Genomic DNA, 25,039 nt, shown 5'->3' with positions numbered 1-25,039 from the left:
CCGCATGTCAATAACAAAAAAATTAATAATGCACAAATTTTGAAAAACTATAGATCGTTAATTGTGTTCGACAGAATTAGCTGTGAGTTTGATTTGTGAAATAATTTTGAAAAACTCAATAACATGAGTTTTATAACACCATTTTCGACCTAATTCTGTTGATCACAATCAATCTTCTCAAATCTTTTGACAAATTTCGAGTTATTGACTCTTCCTTCCTTTTTGAGCCAGTTTAGCCGGGGAGTGCCTGGAATAAGTGGTAAGAAACTTCGTGTTATTGACTTTTCCAAAAATCACAGATAGTTGTTTGTGATAGGAAGAACAAGATATTTTTAATGTTCCTAGTCATCCAATGATGCATATGTCTGTGTCTATGTGTCTGTGTTTGTGTCTGTGTCATTCTCCATATATATAACATGTAACATATAATTGCCTATGTATATATGTATGTTAATGTCTGTGCGTGTCCATGTGCATGACATATAGAGAGAGAAGGACATATGCATAACTGGCTAAGTAGAGAAACAAAACACTAAAAATACGAGTACCAATGGATTGAACATGAAGGTTAGTTAGTTGTTTTGGAGCACATAGGCAATGGAAAACACACAGTATACGAGCAACGACAATAGCAAGGGCAAACATGCATTATACGAGCGACGTCGACAACAAGGGCAGACAAGGGTGTGTGCATGATATATATAGACAGAGACTGAAAGACATACAATAACACAAATATACACACATACATATGCATAATTGTATGACTACAAAAATAGAACACTAAAAAACATGACACATTGCACCAAGGTTACTAGGTAGATTGAATCATTTTTTGTGTCAAGCTTTATGGTTTACTAAGTAGGCTGTTAATATGAGAGTTACTTGTCTGTACCGATGAGGGATTTTGTTGCGTATGTGAGGAGGAGGTCAAAAAGTTTGATATTATGTGTATATATGCATTTTTATGTGTGTGTGTGTGTGTGTGTGAGTGCATGATATATAGAGAGAAAGAATGACAAACACATAAACACATATACACACAGACATATGCATCAACACGATTTTTTTCTGTGGCATTTTGTTTCTTAAGTAGCAAAAATTAAAGAACATAACTTTCGTGACCAGCACAGGGATTGAAGAGGAATGTTTCCTTTGTGTATATATGTGTGTTTATGTGTGTGTGCATGATATATAGAGAGAGAATGACAGACACAAACTCACATATACACAAACATATGCATAGTTGGCTGGCTAGAGGAACATAACACTTACAAAAATGAGGCATTGCAACAATTTCAAAGTTATACATAGCCAATATAACAAATAAAACAACATGTTGGGCCCTATCATCCAACCTTTTGACAAATAAAACAACATTGTTCTGTTTGGTTGGCACAAGGAAACAACACACTTTCAAAAAAATTCAATTTTAACATACAAAAAATGAAAAAAAATGTCATTTCATCTTTCACAGCTTCGCTCACTATGGAAAACTGGCACATGTGATTAGGCAAATATACACACCTTTATACTCTTCTTCACCTAGACACCAGACAAACATGCATGCTTGGCTTCCTCACACCTCCACTTCAATGTTGCAAATTACAAACAAAATTCACAGTGAACAAAGTAAATGCTAGAAAACAAAAGAATGTCATGATATCCATTAGGGTAAGGTAAATGTTAAAAAAAAATAAAAATGTCATGTTATGTGTTATGGTTTAAACTATTTTCGCACAACTTGAGTGTTACTCAAAAAGATTTTGCACAACTTGAGTAATACCCGTGTTATTTGTTAGGGTTTGAACTTACCACTGTCACCAAACCCAAATCGCCGATCTCGACACCTCCTACCCAGACCTGCGCTACAATACCTTCTCCCTGCACATTAAAAAAAACGCGTGTTAGCTGGTGATAACAATAATCCCATACAACTCGCCTTATTGTTGTGGCCGACTTTGTCCTCACCTTCGCAAATACCTCCACTGGATACGTAGGTCCCTCACTCTGTGATTCAACGGCTTCCTGATTCAATCAGGGACATTCAACTCGAACGATCAAGATGATCTCGAAATCCCTTGCGACACAACGTTCGCGTCGTGGACGCAGCATGCAGACGAAAATAATCCAAAAATTTCAAATGATTGTGTTATTGACTCTTTCTACCAATTGGACATTATATTTTTTTAAATATAATTTTTTAGCATACGTGACACAACGCCCATAACCATGAGAGCGGCGAGGTTTAAATTTTAGTTTCGTGCCTGTAACCGCGAGAAGGGTCGGCGAAGTGGTACCCGTGTGGAAGCTTTTCCATCGAAACAAAAATGATAACATCGTCCACGTCATGGGACCCCAAGTTTCGTCCACGTCAATGGTGGGTCCCGAGTACTGGGCTTATGAGATTTTGTCCAAACGGCTACGATATACTGTTGCATCATGCATGGGCTTAACGTTTAGAGCCCGAATAGCTACAGGCAAACATTTTCCTCATCTATTGAGTGTGTATGCTTTTGAAGACTAAAATATTATTATGAGTTGTGACCCAAATTAGATAATAAAATAATAAGTTTTAATTAAATAATTTTTTAATTATTCTTAATGAAAATGATTGTGTGAGTTGAAACAGTCTCACTTCTATTTAATAACTCTTTAAAAAATTAAAAAATATAAATTATTTAAAAGATTATAAAAATCACTCAAAATTCTAAATCATTCACACTTTAAAATTTTTGAGCTAACTCTTTTATATTTTATTATATTATAATACTTTTAAAAATAATCAAGTCTCCATTAGCAATTCTACATTATAATATAGATGGAGCAAAAACAAGCTTAAACATTGTCTCCATTAGCAATTCTACATTATAATATACATGGAGCAAAAACAAGCTTAAACATTGTTGAGAATAAGAGGGACATGGAATATGTGGACTATGGAATGAGACCAAGGGACCATCATAACAAGCAGCTTTCTTTAGCAGAATAATAATAAATATATTAGGATAGGGACTATCATATAATGGAAATCTTCAAAAGCTAATGCTACTTATTCAACTTTGAAGCCTTTTGTGGGGTATTTTTGTCTGTTTGAGCAATATCAGGACAGGTGCACCGCTCTATAAGATATCATTCTTTAGAATCATCACAGCCATGCATATAAAAAAATTTCTATTTTAAGGTATAGTGTAGGGTTTCATGGAGAATCCTAATTTGCCAACAGAATAAAGGCTAACTATTTTGAGCAAAAAACTGAAGGCCAACTCTATTGAGCAAAAGAATAAAGGAAAACAGAGAAGACAGGCAAAATGGAGAATCCTAACTGTGTAGAAAAGGTTGACAAAGAAATGGGAAATAGAAAAGATATGATAATGGTTTGAGAAGAAAACAGTTCATTAAAGTTATCTGAAGTCATTATAATTATTCTTAATCAAAAGATCTATTTTCATCTAATTATCGAAGTCACTGTTTAAGCAGAAAAATAGGAACAAACTGAAAGAAACCCACCCCAAATATAAATTGCCTGATGGAAGAGTTACTCTGTAATATAGCTAACTTTTATGAAGGAAATGGATTGTGAAAAGGAGTTGGGAGACTCAGCCCCTGGCCACAATAAAGGACACTTTGTGCTGGTGCACGGAGCACTGCATGGAGCATGGTGCTGGTACAAGATTGTGGACCTCCTGGAAAAGGATGGTCACATGGTGACAGCCATAGATCTGACAAGTGCAGGGAGACACCCTGCTACAGCTGATTCTGTCAAATCCTTTGAGGAATACAATCAGCCTCTCATGGACTTTCTAGCTCATCAAGAAAAGGTATAACAATTTCATGTCACGTTGTAAGCATTCTCTACAATGACCCAATTGGGTTTGCAGGTTTTGCCATACCATGAAAAACCCAATTTCTTACCAATTGTTCCCCATATCAGTAATGGACTGATTGAAAGTTTTTGCAAATTTTTCCTCTATTGGGAACTGCACATTTTGCAAATTAGCAATTTTATGGAAGTTGGGATAACAATTTCATGTCATGTTGTAGCCATTCTCTACAAAGACCCAAATGGGTTTGCAGGTTTTGCTATATTACGAAAAACCCAACTTCTTACCAATTGTTCCCCATATCAGCAATGGACTGACTGTAAATTTCTGCAATTTTTTCCTCTATTGGGGACTGCAGATTTTGCAAATTAGCATTGTTATGAATGTTTTTATTGTCATTTAGTCACAATCTGTGAAATAGGTTCAATTGGGCATGGAGATTTTGTGAAGCAGCATATTCCAATTTTCACCATTTTTGCAATAACTCAATTGGCTCTGCAGAGATTTTGCAAAGCAGCAAAGTTAATTTTCTTACAGTTACCTAATTGGGTTTTTCAGATTTTGCGCAGTATTAAACAGGGAGCTAGAATAATTTTCTTACAGATACCTAATTGGGTTTTGCATATTTTGCAGAGTATTGAACAGGGAGCTAGGATAGTGTTGGTGGGGCATAGCATGGGAGGAGTGAGCTTATCATATGCTTCAGAAGCCTTTCCCCATCTCATTGCAGTTGCAGTCTATGTCTGTGCCCTCATGTTTCGTGGAGGAGAATCCCTGGACAAAGAAAGAGAATATGTATGTAAGCCTCTGCATAGTATATAATGAGCTCCTGGTGTGTTAATCAAGCTTAGTTATGCATATGTATAACATATAATCATGTTTGCAGATGTTACCAGACAAAGAGATCATTGAGAAGTTAGAATTCAACAAACCCAATGGCTCCATTCTTCCAACCTCTTTTACAATGCCCAAGAACTTAATGAAGAATTACTTTTACAGTGAAACAGAATCTGTGGTAAGATAATTGATCCCATTATTGTAGTGCTGCTTCTGTTGAGGAATAAAGCAATTGACTAAAATAGAAGGTTATGCATAATTTTTTACAGGATGCCACTTTAAGTTCTCTGTTAATTCGCCCATTCCCAGCCATGGGAATTTATAACATGGATCTGAAAACTACAGAGGAACGCTATGGGCTTGTTCCAAGAGTCTATATTAAAACAAGCAGAGATAAATTATTTCCTCCTGCCAGGCAAGAAGAGATCATTGCCAGATCACCCCCGGAAGTTATACATGTGTTGGAATCAGATCACAGTCCCTTTTTTTGTATGGCAGAAAAACTGCATCAACTGTTTGTGCAGATCGCCATAGAATATGTGAAATAAATGTTGTAATTCAGTTGTGTTTAGACTCTTGCCATGTAATCCATATGTGGCAGATACCCATTATAGCCTGCAATGATTTTGGTATTTATCACTTTCTGGTTGTGCGTTGGAAACTACAGATATTGTGTGAATAATAGCTTCTTCCACTGTCTTGTCGGCACTGTTCCATTATTATGATGTGAAGTGTATTTTTCTTAATAAATAGTAGGGAATAAAAATGGTGAAAATGGTCTGCCCATGGCCTTTCGGGTTCATTTTCATTATAATGAGGTGGGATATTTTTAGCAAGTGTTATATGGTGATTAGTTTTAGTCATTACAAATCACAATTATTGTTAATAGTTTTTTTTTTTTTTTTTTAAGTTTCTTTTAATAGTGTACTTTCATATTTTGAACATTTAATGATATTAAATGAATATGTTATAGATGTTAAAATCCATGTGTTGACTTGGGTTAAAATATAATTATTACATAATCTATAATCTATTTAGAAGATAAAACTAGTATATCTATATTTTAAAAATATAGGTAAATTATGTGGAGAGATATCTTATAATAGAAGGAAATCTGATGATTGCAACAATATATATGTCGAGAGGCATCTACAATGACATACAAATATTTGTAAACAAAAAAAATGATTTTTGAATAAATTTGGCGCAGGTAAATGCATGCATGTTTCAGTTTCTTTATAAGTATTATTACTCTGAATAATAAAATAGAATCATTGCCACTTGTCTCTAAGTATATGAAACTATTATATCTTTAACGAGAGTGAAATAGGGCAACATTATTAAGTTCCATGTCCTTGACAACTAATAAACATGCAAGACAATTATGTGATATCTCTCGGCATTATTTTACATATATTAGTAGTATACAAGAGTTTCAAAAATATGGATAATAATAGAGTTGCTTAAGTATGTACTACCATTAGTCCAAGGGGTTGAGCTTAACTGGTTAAAACACTAGGTTCTCACTGTGGAGACCCAAGTTCAATTCCCAATAGGCACATCTTAAGTGAAATTCTAAGTTCAATTCCCAATAGGGACATCTAAAGTGAAATTCTAAGCAGTGACTCTTGGCCTTCCATAAAAAAATGGGGAAGGTCTAGGGTCAATATAATCAAACATGGTAATAATCTCGGCCTATTACCTACCAAAAAAAAAAAGGTATGTACTACCATTATCTATGATTTTATTGATTGTTCCCTTTTAAATATTATGGCACTCTTCCACCATCATTTGAATGTCACGGTTTCATATAGTTGGAGACAAGTGGCGAGGGTTCTATTTTATTTGGATTAATAAAATAACACCTCCACAAAAATCAAAAGATGACATATTTCATACATTTACCTGTCATTTGCATGTCAAATTGTTTCAAAATTGAATTTTTGTTTACAGACATTTTGATGTCATTGTAGATGCCTCTCGGCATAAATATAACTTGTTTGATTTCAACAACTCTTGACAAGCTGCGGAGTGAATCTTGATATCTATGTTGCAAGAGGTTGTGCCAAGGTTAAATTCATGAAAATGCAGTTATTATGTAATGTATAATTTATTTAGAAGATTATAACACAATTTGTTTGATTTCAACAAGTTTAATAATGTGCCAAAAACTCTCTCGGGAAGATGAGGAGCGAGCCTTGATATCTAAGTTGTAAGAGGTTGTGCCAAGGTTGGAGAGCAAGGAGAATGATGTGTCAACATGGGCTAAAATATGATTACTAAGTAGTGTATAATTTATTTGGAAGGTAAAAACACGGTTTGTTTGATCTCTGTAATAACCCACCATAATTAACTCAACAAAATTGACCATTCTTTTTTTGTTTAATTTATTCATTGTGTTTGATTCAATCGCATACTCTGGGCATCCATCCATTTGAATAGGCATTCATCCATCCGGGATGAGCATCTAACCATACGGGTTAGGCATTTGTCCATACGAGACATAAGATTTCATCTATCCAATACGGGATAGGCATCTACCCATGCAGGGTAGGCATCTATCCAATTCGGGATAGGAGGTGCTCTGGCCAGAGACTTAGACTCATCGGGACCATTCGGGTCCTGAGCCACTCACTAAGTACTACACTCTTCTAACAGAAGTGCACCGAGGTCGCCGTCCTTAGGAGTAATTAAATAACATAATACAAGCTTGAATTCCACCTTGAAATTTGGCTTAAAGACTCGAGAAGTCAAGCGAATCCATACGGGATTCCTTCCAAGTATGCGTTGAATTTCTTTTTCCAATTTAAATATCTTATCTTTTAAAATAGGATTCTTACTCAATCTTTCTTTTACCAAGCCTAGACCCCACCCACGAATGCCTGAGTACGAGGGACAACTCCGTTCCAAGACTACCTACATACCCGCTTCGGTACGGGATCAAGGCGTAAAGTATGTAGTTCTATTTTCTACTCTATGGTTTGATGTAAACTGATTAGTGGGCACGCAACCCTTTCTAGGGTCAATGTCCCAGACAGTTTCTCTGCGGTTGCTACCCACGATGGTAGCGCTTAAGCAAAGGCTCGAGATGGCCTATTGCTTGTGGCCTAAAACAACTAGATCCTAATTCTTATCATGAGCGTCACCCTTGACCAATTGCTAATCGATAATGATTCTTCGAGGTTAAATCAGTTTTATAAAAGCATTTCACTCATCATCCCTATAGGGGTTTACTATAGTTTAACCCAGCGGATGAAAGATTGTTTTAGAGTTATCTTATTAAATTATCGATCCAAGGGGGATTACCTGCCCCTTGGATTTTAACTTCCAAGTGTGCCTTATTACTCCTCGACGATTTATAGGGACGATGCCACAGACGTCGTTGATGTAGCTTTATTAGGCGTTAAGTGTAGTAGTTCAACACGACGACATTACCCGTAAGCGTGACCCAGAGGCACTGTATATACCAAACGCTACTTGGTTTAGGTTTCCCAACTTCCTTTATTTAATTTTTTTTTTCTAACTTATGATAAACATCATGCTTGGAAAATAATTATGAATTGAATGCGTATATTTAGACATTGCAAAGCTCAATAAATTGAAATAACTACTTGATGAAATAAAAACCATAACTAGAATTATTTATTATTCAAAACTTGAATATAACTTGCATAATAATGAAAGCTAGGTAACTTGCATACTAACAATTAAACGTATAATTTGCATGAAGAAGGGAACACCAATATTTGGAATTAATGTAAAGACATTTGCATGAAGTGAAGGTAGGGTAAATTATACGTTTAATTTTCACAGAGAACATATATAACCAGATAATAGAAAATATATATGGAATCAAATGAGAATAACATAGAGAATTATTCACAGCGAGATCTATTAAAAGGATGAGATTCAGATTTCTATTCGAAAAACCAGAGAGATGAATTAGAGGGAGGAAATAAAGATTGATCTAATCTATTTCTCAGCAAGAAATTGAAACAAATTGATCTAATTCTCATCAAGGAAATTGAAACAAATTGATCTAATTCTCATCAAGGAAATTGAAACAAGATTGATCTAATCTAATTCGCGGCAAGAAAAAGATGCATGATTCAAAATAAAATAAAACTAAATTAAAAGAACCTGGATACTTGCAATTGATGTAGAATCCCCTATGAATCCTTCAATTAGCCTCCCTTGATCCTTCAAGCTTGAAAAAAAATCCTCCAAAGCAATCTTAGCTATTTTCCAAAATGAAATATGACTACCAAAACAATTACTTGAGAGAAGGATTTCTTTATGAAATAACCAACTCCCATTTTTTAAAACTTGCATATCATTTATAAGAAAAATCCCTCTATTCCACTATCTAGAAATTTTAATTAAAAAAATAGATTCTTTCCCAATTTTGGACTTCATGCAAATTGATTAGACTTAGTGGAGAAGCTACATGCAAGGTGGTGGAGAATCCTCTAGAAACTTCTTATTCTTCCTACAACATGTGCCATAATTGGATGTGGGAAATAAATAAATTAAAAAATAATGTTTATTTTCCATGTGTGTGTGTGTGTGTTATTATTTTATCCTTTTATAATATTCATTCAACCATTTAAATAGCTTATCCAAAAATATAATAGAGTTGTATTTTGATCCAAAAGTGATAAAGGAGGGCTGTGACATCCTCCCCCCCTTAATTTGTGCTTCGTCTTGATGCACTTATTGAATGCATCCAAAATAGTCTATAGTTCATGATTAAAACAAAAAAGGAAACAACTGCTGCATCTCCTTAGTATCTTCCCACGTGGCATTCTTTTCATCATACTGGTCCCATTGCACTTTGCACTGATCAACCTCTCTGTTGCGCAATTGGCACTGGCACCTCTCCAAGATTTTGAATGGCTCTATCATTATTCCTCCCATTTCTTGGACCTGTAAAGCATCCCAATTCAAAATGTGTTTCTCATCAGGTACATACTTCTTAAGAAGAGATACATGGAAGACATCATGGATTCGGCTCAATTAGGGAGGTAAGGCCAACCGGTATGCAACTGGATTAATCCTTCCCAATATTTCAAAGGGTCCAACATAACGAGGTGCAAGCTTAGTCTTTTTCCCAAATCTTATGGAACTCTTGTGTGGCCTAACCCTTAGGAAGACTTTCTCTCCCACCTCAAACTCCCTTAGTGTCCTGTTTTTGTCTGCATAACTTTTCTACCTATCTGAGGCTTCCTTCAATCTTTGCCTAATTTCCTTAGTTTTCCTTTCCATCTCCTTTATCATATCTAGTCCAACAATTACTCTATCTTCAAGACTATCCCAACTCAAAGGTGTTCGACATGGTCTACCATACAATGCTTTGAAAGGTGCCATTCCCAAAGATGTTTGATATGTATTATTGTAAGCAAATTCTACTAGAGGTAGGTATTCTTCCCATTTCCTCTGTTGGTCCACGCAATACATGTGAAGTAGGTCTTCCATAATTTGATTTGTCCTTTCTGTCTGACCGTCGGTTTCAGGATGGTGTGCAGTGCTAAAATTTAGTTGAGTTCCTAGAGCTAATTGAAGAGTGGTCCAAAACCTTGAAGTGAATCTAGCATCTTTATCTGATATGATTTTCTCTGGTATTCCATGCAACCTAAATATTTCCTTAACAAAGCGCTTAGCCAAGGTAGGTGCATCATCCGTCAGATTCCCTGGTATAAAGTGTGCCACCTTAGTGAGTTTGTCAATTACCACCATTATTGCATCATTCCTAGAAGGTGACATGGGTAACCCTTGCACAAAATCCATGCTAATAACTTGCCACTTGTGTAGAGGTACATCGTGCAATTGCAACAATCTAGCTGGATGTCTATGTTCTGCCTTTACTCTTTGACACTCCAAACATCTAGCCACATACTTGACAATGTCATTCTTCATCCCTTGCCAAAAGTATAACTTCTTTAGATCTGCATAAAGTTTGTTAACTCCTGGGTGCCCTGAATAAGGGGCATTGTGAGCCTCTGACAAGACTACTTCCCTTAAGTTCCCTGAATTAGGAATATAGATTCTATTATTGTATCTGAGCAACCCATCTTCGTCTAATGTATACCCTTCAATTTTAGGATCGGTTGGATCATATTCTAAAGTCAATTTGGCTTGCTCATACCATGGGTCATGTCCTTGTTCATCCATTACTTGCCTTTTGAAAGAAGTTTTGAATGTTGCTATAGTCATCAAGTGTCTCCTCCTACTTAAGGCATCTGCCACCCTATTTTCCTTCCCCTTAATATATTCAGTTTCAAAATCATATTCACTTAGAAACTCTAACCACCTTCTTTGTCTAGCATTTAAGTGGGGTTGGGTAAAGATGTACTTTAGTCCTTGGTTATCTAACTTTAACTCAAAGGGCTTCCCTAGTAAGAAGTGTCTCCATTTTTGTAGGGCAGGCACAATCACTGCTAACTCTAAGTCATGGGGTGCATAATTAACTTCACGAGTCTTTAGCTTTCTGGATTCGTAAGCTACTACCCCTTCATCTTGGACAAGTACTCCTCCTAAACCTTCAATAGAAGCATTTGTTACGACTGTGAAGTGTCCATTCGGATCTGGTACCTTTAGAATGGGTGCTGAAGTTAGTTTCCCTTTCAAAATTTGGAATGCCTTATCACTTTGTTCTGTCCACACAAACCTTTTACCCTTCCTTTGTAATGAGGTGATGGGGTTTTCTATCTTAGAGAATCCTTCCACAAACCTCCTATAGTAACCTGCTAGCCCCATAAAGCTTCTTACCTCTGAAACATTTTTAGGGATTGGCCATTCTACTATTGCCTTTATTTTATTTGGATCAACTGCTATTCCTTCCTTTGATATTATATTCCCAAGGTAGTGAATCTTTTCCTCAAAGAAGGCACATTTGGACAATTTCCCATATAACTTATGTTCTCTCAACCTTTGCAAAACAATATGTAGGTGTACTAAATGTTCCTCCTCATTCCTAGAGTAAATCAATATATCATCCAGAAATACCAAAACAAATTTATCCAAGTAGTCATGGAGTACACTATTCATTAGGTTCATAAATGTAGCTGGGGCATTGGTTACACCAAAAGGAACTATTGTGAATTCATAATGCCCATATCTAGTCCTGAAAGCTGTTTTCGGAATGTCTTCCTCCTTAATTCCGAGTTGATGGTACCCTGACCGGAGGTCTATCTTTGAGAAAACTGCTGCTCCTTTCATTTGATCAAAAAGATCCTCTATGCGAGGTAAGGGATACCTATTCTTTATGGTGACTTTGTTCAACATCCTATAGTCGATGCATAGCCTTAAGGTTCCATCCTTCTTCTTAACAAATAAGACTGGCGCTCCCCATGGTGACACACTTGGCCTTATTAATCCCTTAGCTAAGAGTTCCTCTAATTGCATTTTTAGCTCTTGTAATTCAGTTGTGTTCATTTGGTAAGGTGCCCTTGATACTGGTTCAGCTCCTGGTAGCACTTCGATAGAAAAGTCAAACTTCCTCTTAGGGGGTAAGCCGGGTAATTCTTCTGGAAAAACATCCTTGAATTCTTTTAAGAAGGGGGTATTTTCAAAGGTTGGTGTATTTTCCTCTTTTCCTTCATCAATTTCAACCATATAGATTAAGCCTCCTCTTCTCCTTTCCTTCTTTAATTGCATGGCTGAGATGGTTTCTATATTAATGGGTTTAAACTTTCCTTGGATTTTGACCTTTTCCCCCCCATCATCCAAACATTCAACAACTTTGTTATAGCAATCTACATTGGCTTGATGGTCTGTTAACCAACTCATTCCAATAATTGCATCATATAATCCCAGGGGTGCCACATAGGATCTACCCTTGTTTCAAACTCAGGAAATTATACCCTTGCCCTCGGCAAACACTTAGTTACTTCCCTAGTTGCCTTATCCCCATATTGAACCGTCCATGATGAATCCATTTGATTAACGTTTAATGCATATTTTCTTACTAATTCAAGTGAGTTGAAACATTCAGATGATCCAGTGTCAATTAGAATTGAAATTGGTTGTTCAAATAGTGTACCTGTAGTTTCCACGAGGACATTTTGGTATCTTCCTCTTCGGTTCCTAACTGCTGTATGAATCCTTTGTTGGGGCCCTTGTTGGGGTTGATTGGCCCTAATCTGTCCTTGCATCTCGAGGCACTCTCTAGCAAAATGGTTTCCCCCACACATGAAGCATCCAACTGGAGGACCCCTCCTACCTTGATTTCTAGGGGGATCATCCCTTGTTTCATTGGCCCTAGGTGGATAAGTTACCCTGTTCTGCTGGTCATTCCTGTTATAGTTGCCTCTGTTATTATTGCCCCTGTTAATATTATCATTATTTCCATTCCTCTGATATTGATTAGGAGGTGGCCTTCTTTCAGAAGAATTATTCCTTTGACCTTTGTTGAAATTAGTGTTCCCATTGAATTCTTGCTTCCTTTTAAATGAGTGGTTCCCATTATAGTTCCGCCTTGCTAGTGTTTGAATCTTCCTCTCTTGCCTTAGGGACTTTTCAAGTACTTCGTTCATGTTTTTGGGTCCATGCATGTCAACCTCTGCCCCTATGTTGGTATTTAACCCCAAAATGAACTTCCTTGCTTGGCCTTCTTCATCTTTCTGGTACATAGGTACATATTTAAGCAACTTGGCGAACTTATCCCAATATTGTTGAACGGATAGGGGCCCTTGATGTAGATTATGTAATTCTTTCACCTTCTCATCAAAGAACAATTGAGGGAGCCACCTTTCTCGGAAGTGGTGAACAAATTGATCCCATCTGACTGTATCCCTACTATACCCATTTTGTTCCTTGGTGTTGGTCCACCAACTAGTTGCCTCCCCTATGAGTTGATGGGAACCCAATAAGGTCTTGGTTGTTTCACTAAAATCTATTAGTTCAAAATACTTTTCCATTTCATTTAGCCAATTCTCAGCTCCTTCACCAATTTGCCTCCCATCGAACTTAGGAGGGTTGATTTTCTTTAAGTCCTTGGAGTGTTCCAATATGCTATTTTCCTTTCTATTACCCACCATATTCCCTTGATTTCTACAAGGGTTTCCATTTTCGGTACCACTTCTATTTTCAAAGTCATTCTTCCTTTCCCTAAGGTTCTGCATTGATTGTTCCAAGAAGTTGATTTTATCTCTTTGCTCGGTTAGAAGGTCGATTATAGCTTGGACCCCATCTCTGTTATTTCTTGGGTTGTGTCGATCCTCTTCATGGTCTTCCTCATGGTTTTCTTCATGGTTTTCCTCATGGTTTTCCTCATGGTTTTCTTCCCTTTGACTCCTAGTATGTCTTCCATTATCCCTTCCTCTTCCTCTTCCTCTTCCTCTAGCCATTCTAGGTTTTTACCTGAAAGTTAAATTATGTAGTTAGTTCTTGGTTTAGGATTTTAAAATTTAATTTCTACTATTGCAAAACATTCCCTTAGTTGAATAAATTGAAGTGAGCACAAGACCTAGATTGAACCTTTGCTGTGATACCACATGTAATAACCCACCATAATTAACTCAACAAAATTGACCATTTTATTTTTTATTTTTTTTGTTTAATTTATTCATTGTGTTTGATTCAATCACATACTCTGGGCATCCATCCATTTGGATTAGGAATTCATCCATCCGGGATGAGCATCTAACCATACGGGTTAGGCATTTGTCCATACAGAACATAAGATTTCATCTATCCAATACGGGATAGGCATCTACCCATGCAGGGTAGGCATCTATCCAATTCGGGATAGGAGGTGCTCTGGCCAGAGACTTAGACTCACCGGGACCATTCGGGTCCTGAGCCACTCACTAAGTACTACAATCTTCTAACAGAAGTGCACCGAGGTCGCCGTCCTTAGGAGTAATTAAATAACATAATACAAGCTTGAATTCCACCTTGAAATTTGGCTTAAAGACTCGAGAAGTCAAGCGAATCCATACGGGATTCCTTCCAAGTATGCGTTGAATTTCTTTTTCCAATTTAAATATCTTATCTTTTAAAATAGGATTCTTACTCAATCTTTCTTTTACCAAGCCTAGACCCCACCCACGAATGCCTGAGTACGAGGGACAACTCCGTTCCAAGACTACCTACATACCCGCTTCGGTACGGGATCAAGGCGTAAAGTATGTAGTTCTATTTTCTACTCTATGGTTTGATGTAAACTGGTTAGTGGGTACGCAACCCTTTCTAGGGTCAATGTCCCAGACAGTTTCTCTGCGGTTGCTACCCACGATGGTAGCGCTTAAGCAAAGGCTCGAGATGGCCTATTGCTTGTGGCCTAAAACAACTAGATCCTAATTCTTATCATGAGCGTCACCCTTGACCAACTGCCAATCGACAATAATTCTTCGAGGTTAAATCAGTTTTATAAAAGCATTTCACTCATCATCCCTATAGGGGTTTACTATAGTTTAACTCAGCAGATGAAAGATCATTTTAGAGTTATCTTATTAAATTATCGATCCAAGGGGGATTACCTGCCCCTTGGATTTTAATTTCCAAGTGTCCCTTATTACTCCCTGACGATTTATAGGGACGATGCCACAGACGTCGTTGATGTAGCTTTATTAGGCATTAAGTGCAGTAGTTCAACACGACGACATTACCCGTAAGCGTGACCCAAAGGCACTATATATATCGAACGCTACTTGGTTTAGGTTTCCCAACTTCCCTTATTTAATTTTTTTTTTCTAACTTATGATAAACATCATGCTTGGAAAATAATTATGAATTGAACGCGTATATTTAGACATTGCAAAGCTCAATAAATTGAAATAACTACTTGATGAAATAAAAACCATAACTAGAATTATTTATTATTCAAAACTTGAATATAACTTGCATAATAATGAAAGCTAGGTAACTTGCATACTAACAATTAAACATATAATTTGCATGAAGAAGGGAACACCAATATTTGGAATTAATGTAAAGACATTTGCATGAAGTGAAGGTAGGGTAAATTACTTGTGAGAATATCGCTTATAAACCCACTAACCCAAACATAGAATTTAACTTCAAATCATTTAATACGAATTAATTGCTAAGTGGATCAAAAGAATCTAATTATAAAATTTGGTATAATTTAATTACTATTTATAAATTGCTAAATTAATTATAAATTTTAAAAAAAAGTTTATCTAAGTTAAAAATTTTAATAAACAAAAAATATGTATAAAAAAAAAAGAATTAAATTAACTAAGATTTTTATACAAAGAAAATCTAACAATATCATTGCCAAAGTTTGGTTGGCAATAATTAAAAGGGGGCCAAGTGGGAGTGGGACCCCACGGGTCCCCTCCACTACCCTGCGGCCACTGCTGCGGCAGTGACCTCAGGCTAGTGGAGGGTACCGTTACGGTACCACTCCCCATGCGGAGCATTAACTTGCCTGCGAGCCCGATACCCCATACAAAGTGTTGGACATCATGCACCCAAACAATAAAAATTGTAAATAATATATATATATATATATATATATATATATATATATATATATATATATATATATGTATCTGTGTGTGTGTGTGTGTGTGTGTGTGTGTAGTTTCCAGTTTAAATTTATTTAAGCATAGAGAGTAGAAATTAAACAATAAGGATAAAATATTAATGTAAACAATAAGGATTAATTTACAGGATTGAATAACACAGAGAGTTATTCACAGAGGGATTTATTCCTTAGTTTTCAACTATTATTTCCAAAGAGAAGTGGATAACCAGACACAAAAAATATTAATGGAACCAAATGAGAATATCACACAGCGAAATCTATCCCTCCATTTCAACTAATTTTCACAGAGAAAATATATAACCAGATAATGGAATCAAATGAGAATATCACAGAGGATTATTCACAGCGAAAACTATTCCTCCTTTTCAACTAATTTTCACAGAAAATATATAACCAGATAATGGAATCAAATGAGAATATCACAGAGGATTATTCACAGCGAAAACTATTCCTCCTTTTCAACTAATTTTCACAGAGAACATATATAACCAGATAATAGAAAATAGATATGGAATCAAATGAGAATAACACAGAGAATTATTCACAGCGAGATCTATTAAAAGGATGAGATTCAAATTTCTATTCGAAAAACCAGAGCGATGAATTAGAGGGAGGAAATAAAGATTGATCTAATCTAGTTCTCAGCAAGAAATTGAAAAAAATTGATCTAATTCTCATCAAGGAAATTGAAACAAGATTGATCTAATCTAATTCACAACAAGAATAAGATGCATGATTCAAAATAAAGTAAAACTAAATTAAAAGAACCTGGATACTTTCAATTGATGTAGAATCCCTTATGAATCCTTCAATTAGCCTCCCTTGATCCTTCAAGCTTGAAAAAAAATCCTCCAAAGCAATCTTAGCTATTTTACAAAATGAAATATGACTACCAAAACAATTACTTGAGAGAAGGATTTCTTTATGGAATAACCAACTCCCATTTTTGAAAACTTGCATATCATTTATAAGAAAAATCCCTCTATTCCACTATCTAGAAATTTTAATTAAAAAAATAGATTCTTTCCCAATTTTGGACTTCATGCAAATTGATTAGACTTAGTGGAGGAGTTACATGCAAGGTGATGGAGAATCCTCTAGAAGCTTCTTATTCTTCCTACAACATGTGCCATAATTGGATGTGGGAAATAAACAAATAAAAAAAATAATGTATATTTTCCACGTGTGTGTGTGTGTGTGTTATTATTTTATCCTTTTATAATATTCATTCAACCATTTAAATAGCTTATCCAAAAATATAATAGAGTTGTATTTTAAATCCAAAAGTGATAAAGGAGGGTTGTGACAATCTCAACAAGTTTAATGCGCCAAAAATACTCTTGAGGAGATAAAGATGAGCTAACCAAGAGGTTGTGTCAAGGTTGGAGAGTAAAGACAAGGATGTGCCACATGATTTAGATATTTAATTATTAAGTAGTGTATAATATATTCACAAGATAAAAGCATAACTTGTTTGATTTTGATTTGATTTCGATAAGTTTAATTAAATTATAAATTTATAATATAAATTTATGAGCTAAACACTTTTATAATGATTAGAAACAAAATGAAATTATAGTCATCAATTAATAATAGAATAAGATGTGTGCATAGAGTTGGCAACTAAAGATGGAGATATTATGTGGATAATCACTTCTAATGTCTTGTCAACATCTTTCGATTATTATGATGTGAACTATATTTTTGTTAATAAATTGTGGAGACTTTAAAGGATGAATATCATCTATCCATGTTCTAATCACTTCTAATGTCTTGTCAACATCTTTCGATTATTATGATGTGAACTATATTTTTGTTAGTAAATTGTGGAGACTTTAAAGGCTAAATACCATCTACCCATGATCTTTCCCTTATCTTTTGGTTTCATTTTAATTATAACTAGTTATGCCGAGAGGCATCTACAATGACATTACAATGTCCGTAAACAAAAATCCATTTTTGAAACAATTTGAAATGCAAATGATAGGTAAATGATCCACATCTCTGGGTCAGGTGTTGATGAGCACATTGAACTATCCATATGCATGAAATATGCCATGTTTCAGCTTGTGTGGAGGTGTTATTTTATTGCTCCAAATAAAATAGAACCCTTGCCACTTGTCTCCGACTAGATTCACATCTTTTTGTATGCAGGACTTTAATGGATTTGTATTCTTAATATTTAGTATTTTAGAAGGACATTAATTTTACAGATGATTCTCTTCTATCATAAGATATCTCTCGGCATATTTTACATATATGTTTTAAATATAAGTATACTAGTAATTATGCCGAGAGGCATCTACAATGAACACACAAATATCTGTAAACAAAAAATTGGTTTTGAATAAATTTGACGTGTAGATGACAGGTAAATGCATGCATGTTTCAGTTTCTCTATAAGCATTATTTTATTACTCGGAATAAAATAGAATCATTGCCACTTATCTCTAAGTTATGCCGAGAGGCATCTAAAATGACATCAAAATATATAAACAAAAATCCATTTTTGAAACAATTTGACATGCAAATGACAGGTAAATGAATGAAATATGCCATGTTTCAACATTTGTGGAGGTGTTATTTTATTACTCCAAATAAAATAGAACCCTCGTCACTTGTGTTCATTTGCATGCAAGACTTTAATGGATTTGTATTCTTGGTGTTTAGTATTTTAGAAGAACATTTATTTTATAGATGATTCTTTTCTATTATAAGATATTTCTTGGCATATTTTACATATATTTTTTAAATCCATTGTATTCTTGGTGTTTAGTGTTTTAGAAGAACATTTATTTTACAGATGATTCTTTTCTATTATAAGATATTTCTCGACATATTTTACATATATTTTTTAAATTTTATAGATGATTCTTTTCTATTATAAGATATTTCTCTTAATAGCTTGAAATAAAACATGGTAATTATGAGTACCACCACAAGATTTCAATCTTAGATTTCAGAGAGGGACAAACTTAAGAGTGTTTAAAGACTTGAAAGCAAGATATGTTTGACCAAAAGTGAGATTGGGGTTCAGTTTTGAAGTTGTATGTAATGGAAGGAGCCACTCTCCCTCAATTCAATTCTATCTTTTAATTAATTATCAATGTCATTTCAATTGTATATGGATAATTATAGAGTTAAAGTTTTAGTCTTTTTTAATTATTGGATTATGCTCAAAATATTATTATAATGATTAGAAACAAAATAAAATTATAGCTGTGAATTAAAACTAAAATATGATGTGTGCATAAAGTAAAGAAAATCAATATTTGTCATCTACAATAAATATAGTGAAAAATCCTACCAACTATAAATCAATTTTCAAACAAGAAGACTCCTTTAAATAAAAGAGCAATTTTCATATTAATTTACCATGCCACCTCATAGAACAAAATGACTATGATGATAGTGACAATAATTTTGAATGTCATTTCAAACATATAATATATTGTGAAAAATCATACCGATTAAATAAGTTTTAAGGCTGAGAAAAAAATAAAGTCATATGATCAGTATTTTAAAATAATGAATTGAAATTAAATGAAAACAAATTGAAGAGAAAATAAAAAAATCATTTTTTCATTTGTTAAGTACCTTTTCTACTTCATCCTAGCAAATATTAATTGGGTGTGTACGCTTTACGAGTCATCCTTAGGTAACTTAAATAAATGGATCCATATGCTTGGTAAGTTGTCCCATTGATTGTTAGAATAAAATAAATATCTCACATGCATAGGGAAATAATAATTTCTTTTAAAAAACTCTATTTATTTTAACGACTTCTTAATTGAAAGACATCTTGGAATGTTTATAATTCAAGTGTATGATCTATTTGGATGTTCCCACCTTGAAATGACATTGCAAAGATAATAGTAAAAAAATATTTCTATCATTCTATAATGTTTTCATGTGTTTGACATAGTTTGCCTTGCATCTTCATTACAATATGTTTCAAAGCTCTTTCTATGACCATTTTTGTAAGTAATTTTACTGTTTAGGGCTATCTATAATTGTCTAGCATATGCTCTCACCTCACCCTAGTAGAGGGATCTTCATGATTATAAAGTGGGTTCAACCACAATAGCACTAAATTTGTTACCTATTTTTTTGGTCAATTTTTTTCTTGCACTCAATTTCTTTATTTATTTAGGTTAAAAAACTCATGTTGTGGTTTTTCAAATATCCTTAAAAGAGTTGTCATTTTTTACTAACTTGGATTCCCTATAAAAGGCCTAATGTGGAGATGTTGGATTAAATACCTAGGCCTCAAACAACCTCTATATATCACCATAAACGTCCATATACCTATGGGTACATTGGAAGAACCCACTAAAAAAATTTCTAGACTAATCCTAGGTAATATTTGGTAGTCTATACTAGGTGATGTAATGCTAAAAGTAGATATCCTAAATAATTTTGATTGGGTAAAGTGGGAAGGGCCCAACCTATTAAAAAATTAGCCATCAATCCAAGAATAAATAATCTCATGAGCGATGAGATTAAGAAAGCTAAACTAGACTAACAAAGCTTTTGACTGGAGCTAAGAATAGGTGGGAAATAAGGGTCCCAAACCAGATTCAGAAATTTTCTTTCACAATAGAAGAAAGATGGAGAGAAGAGGAAACATGGAATTTCGTCCATCTACAAGCAATAGTCCAAGCAATATTTTCATCCAAAATCTCACAAAGAGGGAAATAATAGGAGGCCCCCCCTTGGGGGGATAAACATTGGATGGAGGGGGAATGATATGAAGATAGGGTGGAAGACAAGTATAGCATTGTAAATTGTACTCACTCACAATTTTGTCCTCACCTAGACCTCACTTTGGCGTTCTGACTTCCGATGCCTGATAACTGTGTTGATTCTACTCACACCCCCTATTAGACTTGCATTTTCAACATTTTACCTATCTCCCCCCTCATGTTGAGTCTTGATTCTTCAGGATCCACTTTTGGGCCCTACAATGGTCATTTCATTTGAGTAGGAAATTTGGACCTGTGTCAATTGAGTCCAAAAATTTAATTTGTTTTTGTGTAGTCAAGTATAAAAGGAGGTCTACCCCTCTCATTTGAAATCTAATCAATCAATCACCTAATTGAAATCAAGATTCAATTACACTCTAGCAAATTCAAGTGAGCCAACAATCAAGCATTCATTCATGAAGCATTGGAGTAGAAGTGAAGTCAAGTTCAAGTATTGAAGATGGTATACATGATCAATGTTTTATAAGGATATTCTACATGAAACCCTAAAACCTTTGTGTGAAGGTCAAACAAAACTTCATCAAGGTATACATTGTTGTCTCGAGAATTTCATTTCAGATCTAGTCTTTCCCTCAAAAGAAAAGTATTTTATTAGTCTTTCATTACATTTATTAATTCAATTTCATGGTTAATTCCAAAATCGGGGTTTGACCTAAGGCAAACCTCTATTCCCAACCTATTTTCTATATTTTTGTGTGTAGGGAACAGGTACATGAGTTGTACTTGAGAATTTCAGCAAAGTCGACAGTGATGAACATGTTCAGCTTTTGATGACATAAATTTAGAGGACTAGGGTGGATATGTGCTACCTATTCTCAAAAAATCAGGCCAAACTTCGGGGAACAGATTCTAAACATCTTCTTTTGCTCAAATCTTAATTTTTGGCCCCATGGGATATCTGTAGCAGTCTGTTTGTGATGATTTAATTCAATTATCCATACTTTTACCCTAATTTCATAATTACATTCCACATTCAACTAAGAAAGAGGATTTTCAATTCCAACCAGTTAATCTAATCAAAATCTCTACCCTTTCCTTATTTGGATTGAGGCTAGATCTATTGGGTTCACTACTCTTTCAATGTATTGGGATAATTTGGATATTTATTGGTTTTACTATCTCAATTTATGAAACCCTAATTCTTAATTTTCACCATTACAACAACCAATGTACATTAAAGAAGACTAGGTTGGAGAAAAAGATAGAGGAGAAACAAAAATAGAGCTATTCTAAATAAGTTACTCACCAAATACGTTAGAGATATAATAGTTGGCTATGCATATGGCCATAATACTTCATAATTATCAAAAACAATATTGGGTTATGAACAAGATAAGTATATTGATGGTTCGTAGACCAAACACATTATATTGTCTTCCAATTCTATCCCCACTTGTCAAACACCTTGCAACAAAAAAGGGAGTAGTTGCACCATAATTTAATTGCCAGGGGCCATGAGGCCCATAGACTCCATAAACCATTTTAACTTCATTGTGCTCAAAACCTTAGGGGTTTGTTTTGAGGTTGAGGGACACCTTGATGAAGGTGGATAACAATTTTCGGCTTCTCATAACCAAAAACATGAATGCATTTGAATTGATTTTGGTTGGGTTCTTTATCCACTAAAGTTTCATATTTAGGAGAGAGAACATTGAAAATATTGAAAGCTTCATAAAGGGGATTGTCAACCATATTAACCACTTAATTAATAGGATTGGTTTTGGATTGAATAGAAGGGAAAGCTTCATAAGGGGATTGCCAATTATATCAAACCCTTGTAGCATAAGAGCATCCTCTTGCACCAAGGTAATATTATGAGGGAGGTATTTTTTAGAAGAAGGATCAACATCATTCGTTAAAGCCTTATCCCTAGGAGGGAGATTATTGAAAGAGGTGATGATAGTCTCTTCTTGCACCAAAATTTCCTCATGGGTAGTGTTGGTCTCTAAAAATGGACACACAATTGAGCATAACACCTCAACTTGGAGACATGATATCTTTACTAAGTAGCCATCAGTTTCCATCATTAGAGTTCATTTATCTTATCATCCCAATGAAATATGACTTGAAATGGGACAACACATTTTGTGCACTAAGAGTTTTTGAGAACTATGCTATCTTGACTTTAAACAACTAGAGTACTGCAATGAATATCATGAACGAAATAAACCTATTGTTCTCTAACTATATTATTCTATAAAGAAACTCAATTGGAACTCATTCTGAAATAAAAAAACATTCTAACTAACAAAGATAACTATTTACTTCTGCCTTGGCTGCAAAAACAATCATAGAATTACAGTTATGTGACTGTAGGAATAGTCAACTGCTAAAACCACTAGGATCAAAATGGAAACAACTGGAAAATAAATGGGCAGAAAGAAAATACATAGAATCCTCACCAAGTGGGCCCCCTTGGATGAGTTTCCTTAACAATTAACTGTATCTTAGATACTATGTATTCATAATCACATCATCCATCATGCTGATAATAGATAGAACTACACTCAGTCTTTGTTTCAAACGTTTGGACAACAAAAGTAGCAAGTACATAATTTTCTCGAAGCACCTTTTTAAGAAAGGTTGGGAGAATTTATAGAAAACAAAGGCTACAACTTATTAACTATAGTAGTCGCTCCACTCCTAACGATTAAGAGGAGGGATTTTATTGAAAGCATAAAATATAGGAACAAGAAGATTGAAACATAGTAGGACTTTGCTTCCGCATTGCTTCAAGTGCAACTTTATCTTATATTTTCTCTACCAGCAAACATGGCGAGTCAATGAAAGGATAGTTGTCCTTTAACTAATTTGAGAAGTCTCCAAACGATTGCAACAACTGGATGGCCACCTGTAACAACTTTGACTCCTCCCTACTCTGTTGTCCTTTACCCCTTCAAGTCTTTGCCACATCTTGGTGACTGCATTTACTCCATCGCAACAACTTCAGACTTCTTCAATAAGCTGCATCCACCAAGGTTAACATGCAAAGATCCTAACATATTCATAATTATTTAAAATACAACATTTAGCACTATTTATAAAAAAACCATATTTATATTGCATTTTTATATCATCCATTGTATCATCATAAATGTTTTAAGAGATAATGGGTTTCTTCGGATCATCATAAATGTTTTAAGAGATAACGGGTTTCTTCGGCAACATGGCTTCAAAAAGCTATTAACCACGATGCTCATATTTTCAAAATACAAAACAAAGTCTTAAAACAACATAAAAACCTTGAAATAAAAGATCATAAAATGGAGCTCACCACTCGCCCAACTTAAGCTTGTTTTGGTCTACCAGTAAAAGGTTTTCAATTTTCTTTCCATGTCAATAGTTGTAAGTCTCCTACAGTGGTCTCTCCTCTAGTTTTGTGCAATTGGGCTCTAGTAAAATCCTTGATCCTTCCTCAGGTTCTCCCATCTAGGTCTTTCCTATTCAACATCATAAAATGGGAGACCCTCCCAATGTGGAATAGGCCACCATAGCATTGGTGGCTGGAAGATTAAGGGTATCCACTTCTCCTATTGTGCTTTGCCCAGATGTATGTATGTTGCTTCCCTGGGAAGTGCTACATGATAATTTTGTAAGGAATGAGGCTTTTCTCTTTTCAAATCTTTTGGCAACCAATTCCACATCTGAGCTAGGTGGCCAAATACTATTCTAGCCAAGGTTTCTATCATTTCTTTATAATCCTGATGAAATTCCTCCCTTAGTGCCATAACCATTGCCTTCTGATCAGGATCATAAATTAACTGATTCTATCTATAGAAATCATGTCAAGGTCACCTATTTCAGCTTAAAGGGGTAATGGAATAATCTGTTCCATATCTTGATATTCCCTATTCTTCTCACTTGTGTTTTTTTCATTTTGTATATATGACATAATTTACTTAAGGTATATGTATCCTATAGACAACAATGGATTCCATTGTGGATCATAGGGAACAACATAATTATGTAAATAAAATTCACAAAGCAATTTTTTTTGCTGAGGGGTGGCTGATTGGTATGCAAACATAAAATCTTCATGGCTGATAAGAGGTAAGTTTAATCCTGAGAGTTCTCTAAACAATTTATAAGAGAGATAC

At 34.8% G+C, this 25,039-nt stretch overlaps 1 protein-coding gene across 1 annotated transcript; it reads left to right on the top strand.

Moving 5' to 3' along the window:
* Window positions 1–3,348: 3,348 nt before the first annotated feature.
* On the top strand, window positions 3,349–5,463 carry LOC131042813 (methylesterase 17). The gene is made up of 4 exons (XM_057976133.2): window positions 3,349–3,821; window positions 4,458–4,619; window positions 4,711–4,839; window positions 4,931–5,463. The coding sequence occupies exons 1-4, from the start codon at window positions 3,564–3,566 to the stop codon at window positions 5,207–5,209; spliced, it is 828 nt and encodes a 275-aa protein (XP_057832116.1). The 5' UTR covers window positions 3,349–3,563; the 3' UTR covers window positions 5,210–5,463.
* The last annotated feature ends 19,576 nt before the right edge of the window (window positions 5,464–25,039 follow it).

This window comes from Cryptomeria japonica, chromosome 10 (assembly GCF_030272615.1).
Source record: "Cryptomeria japonica chromosome 10, Sugi_1.0, whole genome shotgun sequence".
NCBI classification, from domain to species: Eukaryota; Viridiplantae; Streptophyta; class Pinopsida; order Cupressales; family Cupressaceae; genus Cryptomeria; species Cryptomeria japonica.
The sequence above is the reverse complement of the archived record's forward strand: the minus strand, read 5'-3'. Positions and strand labels throughout refer to the sequence as shown.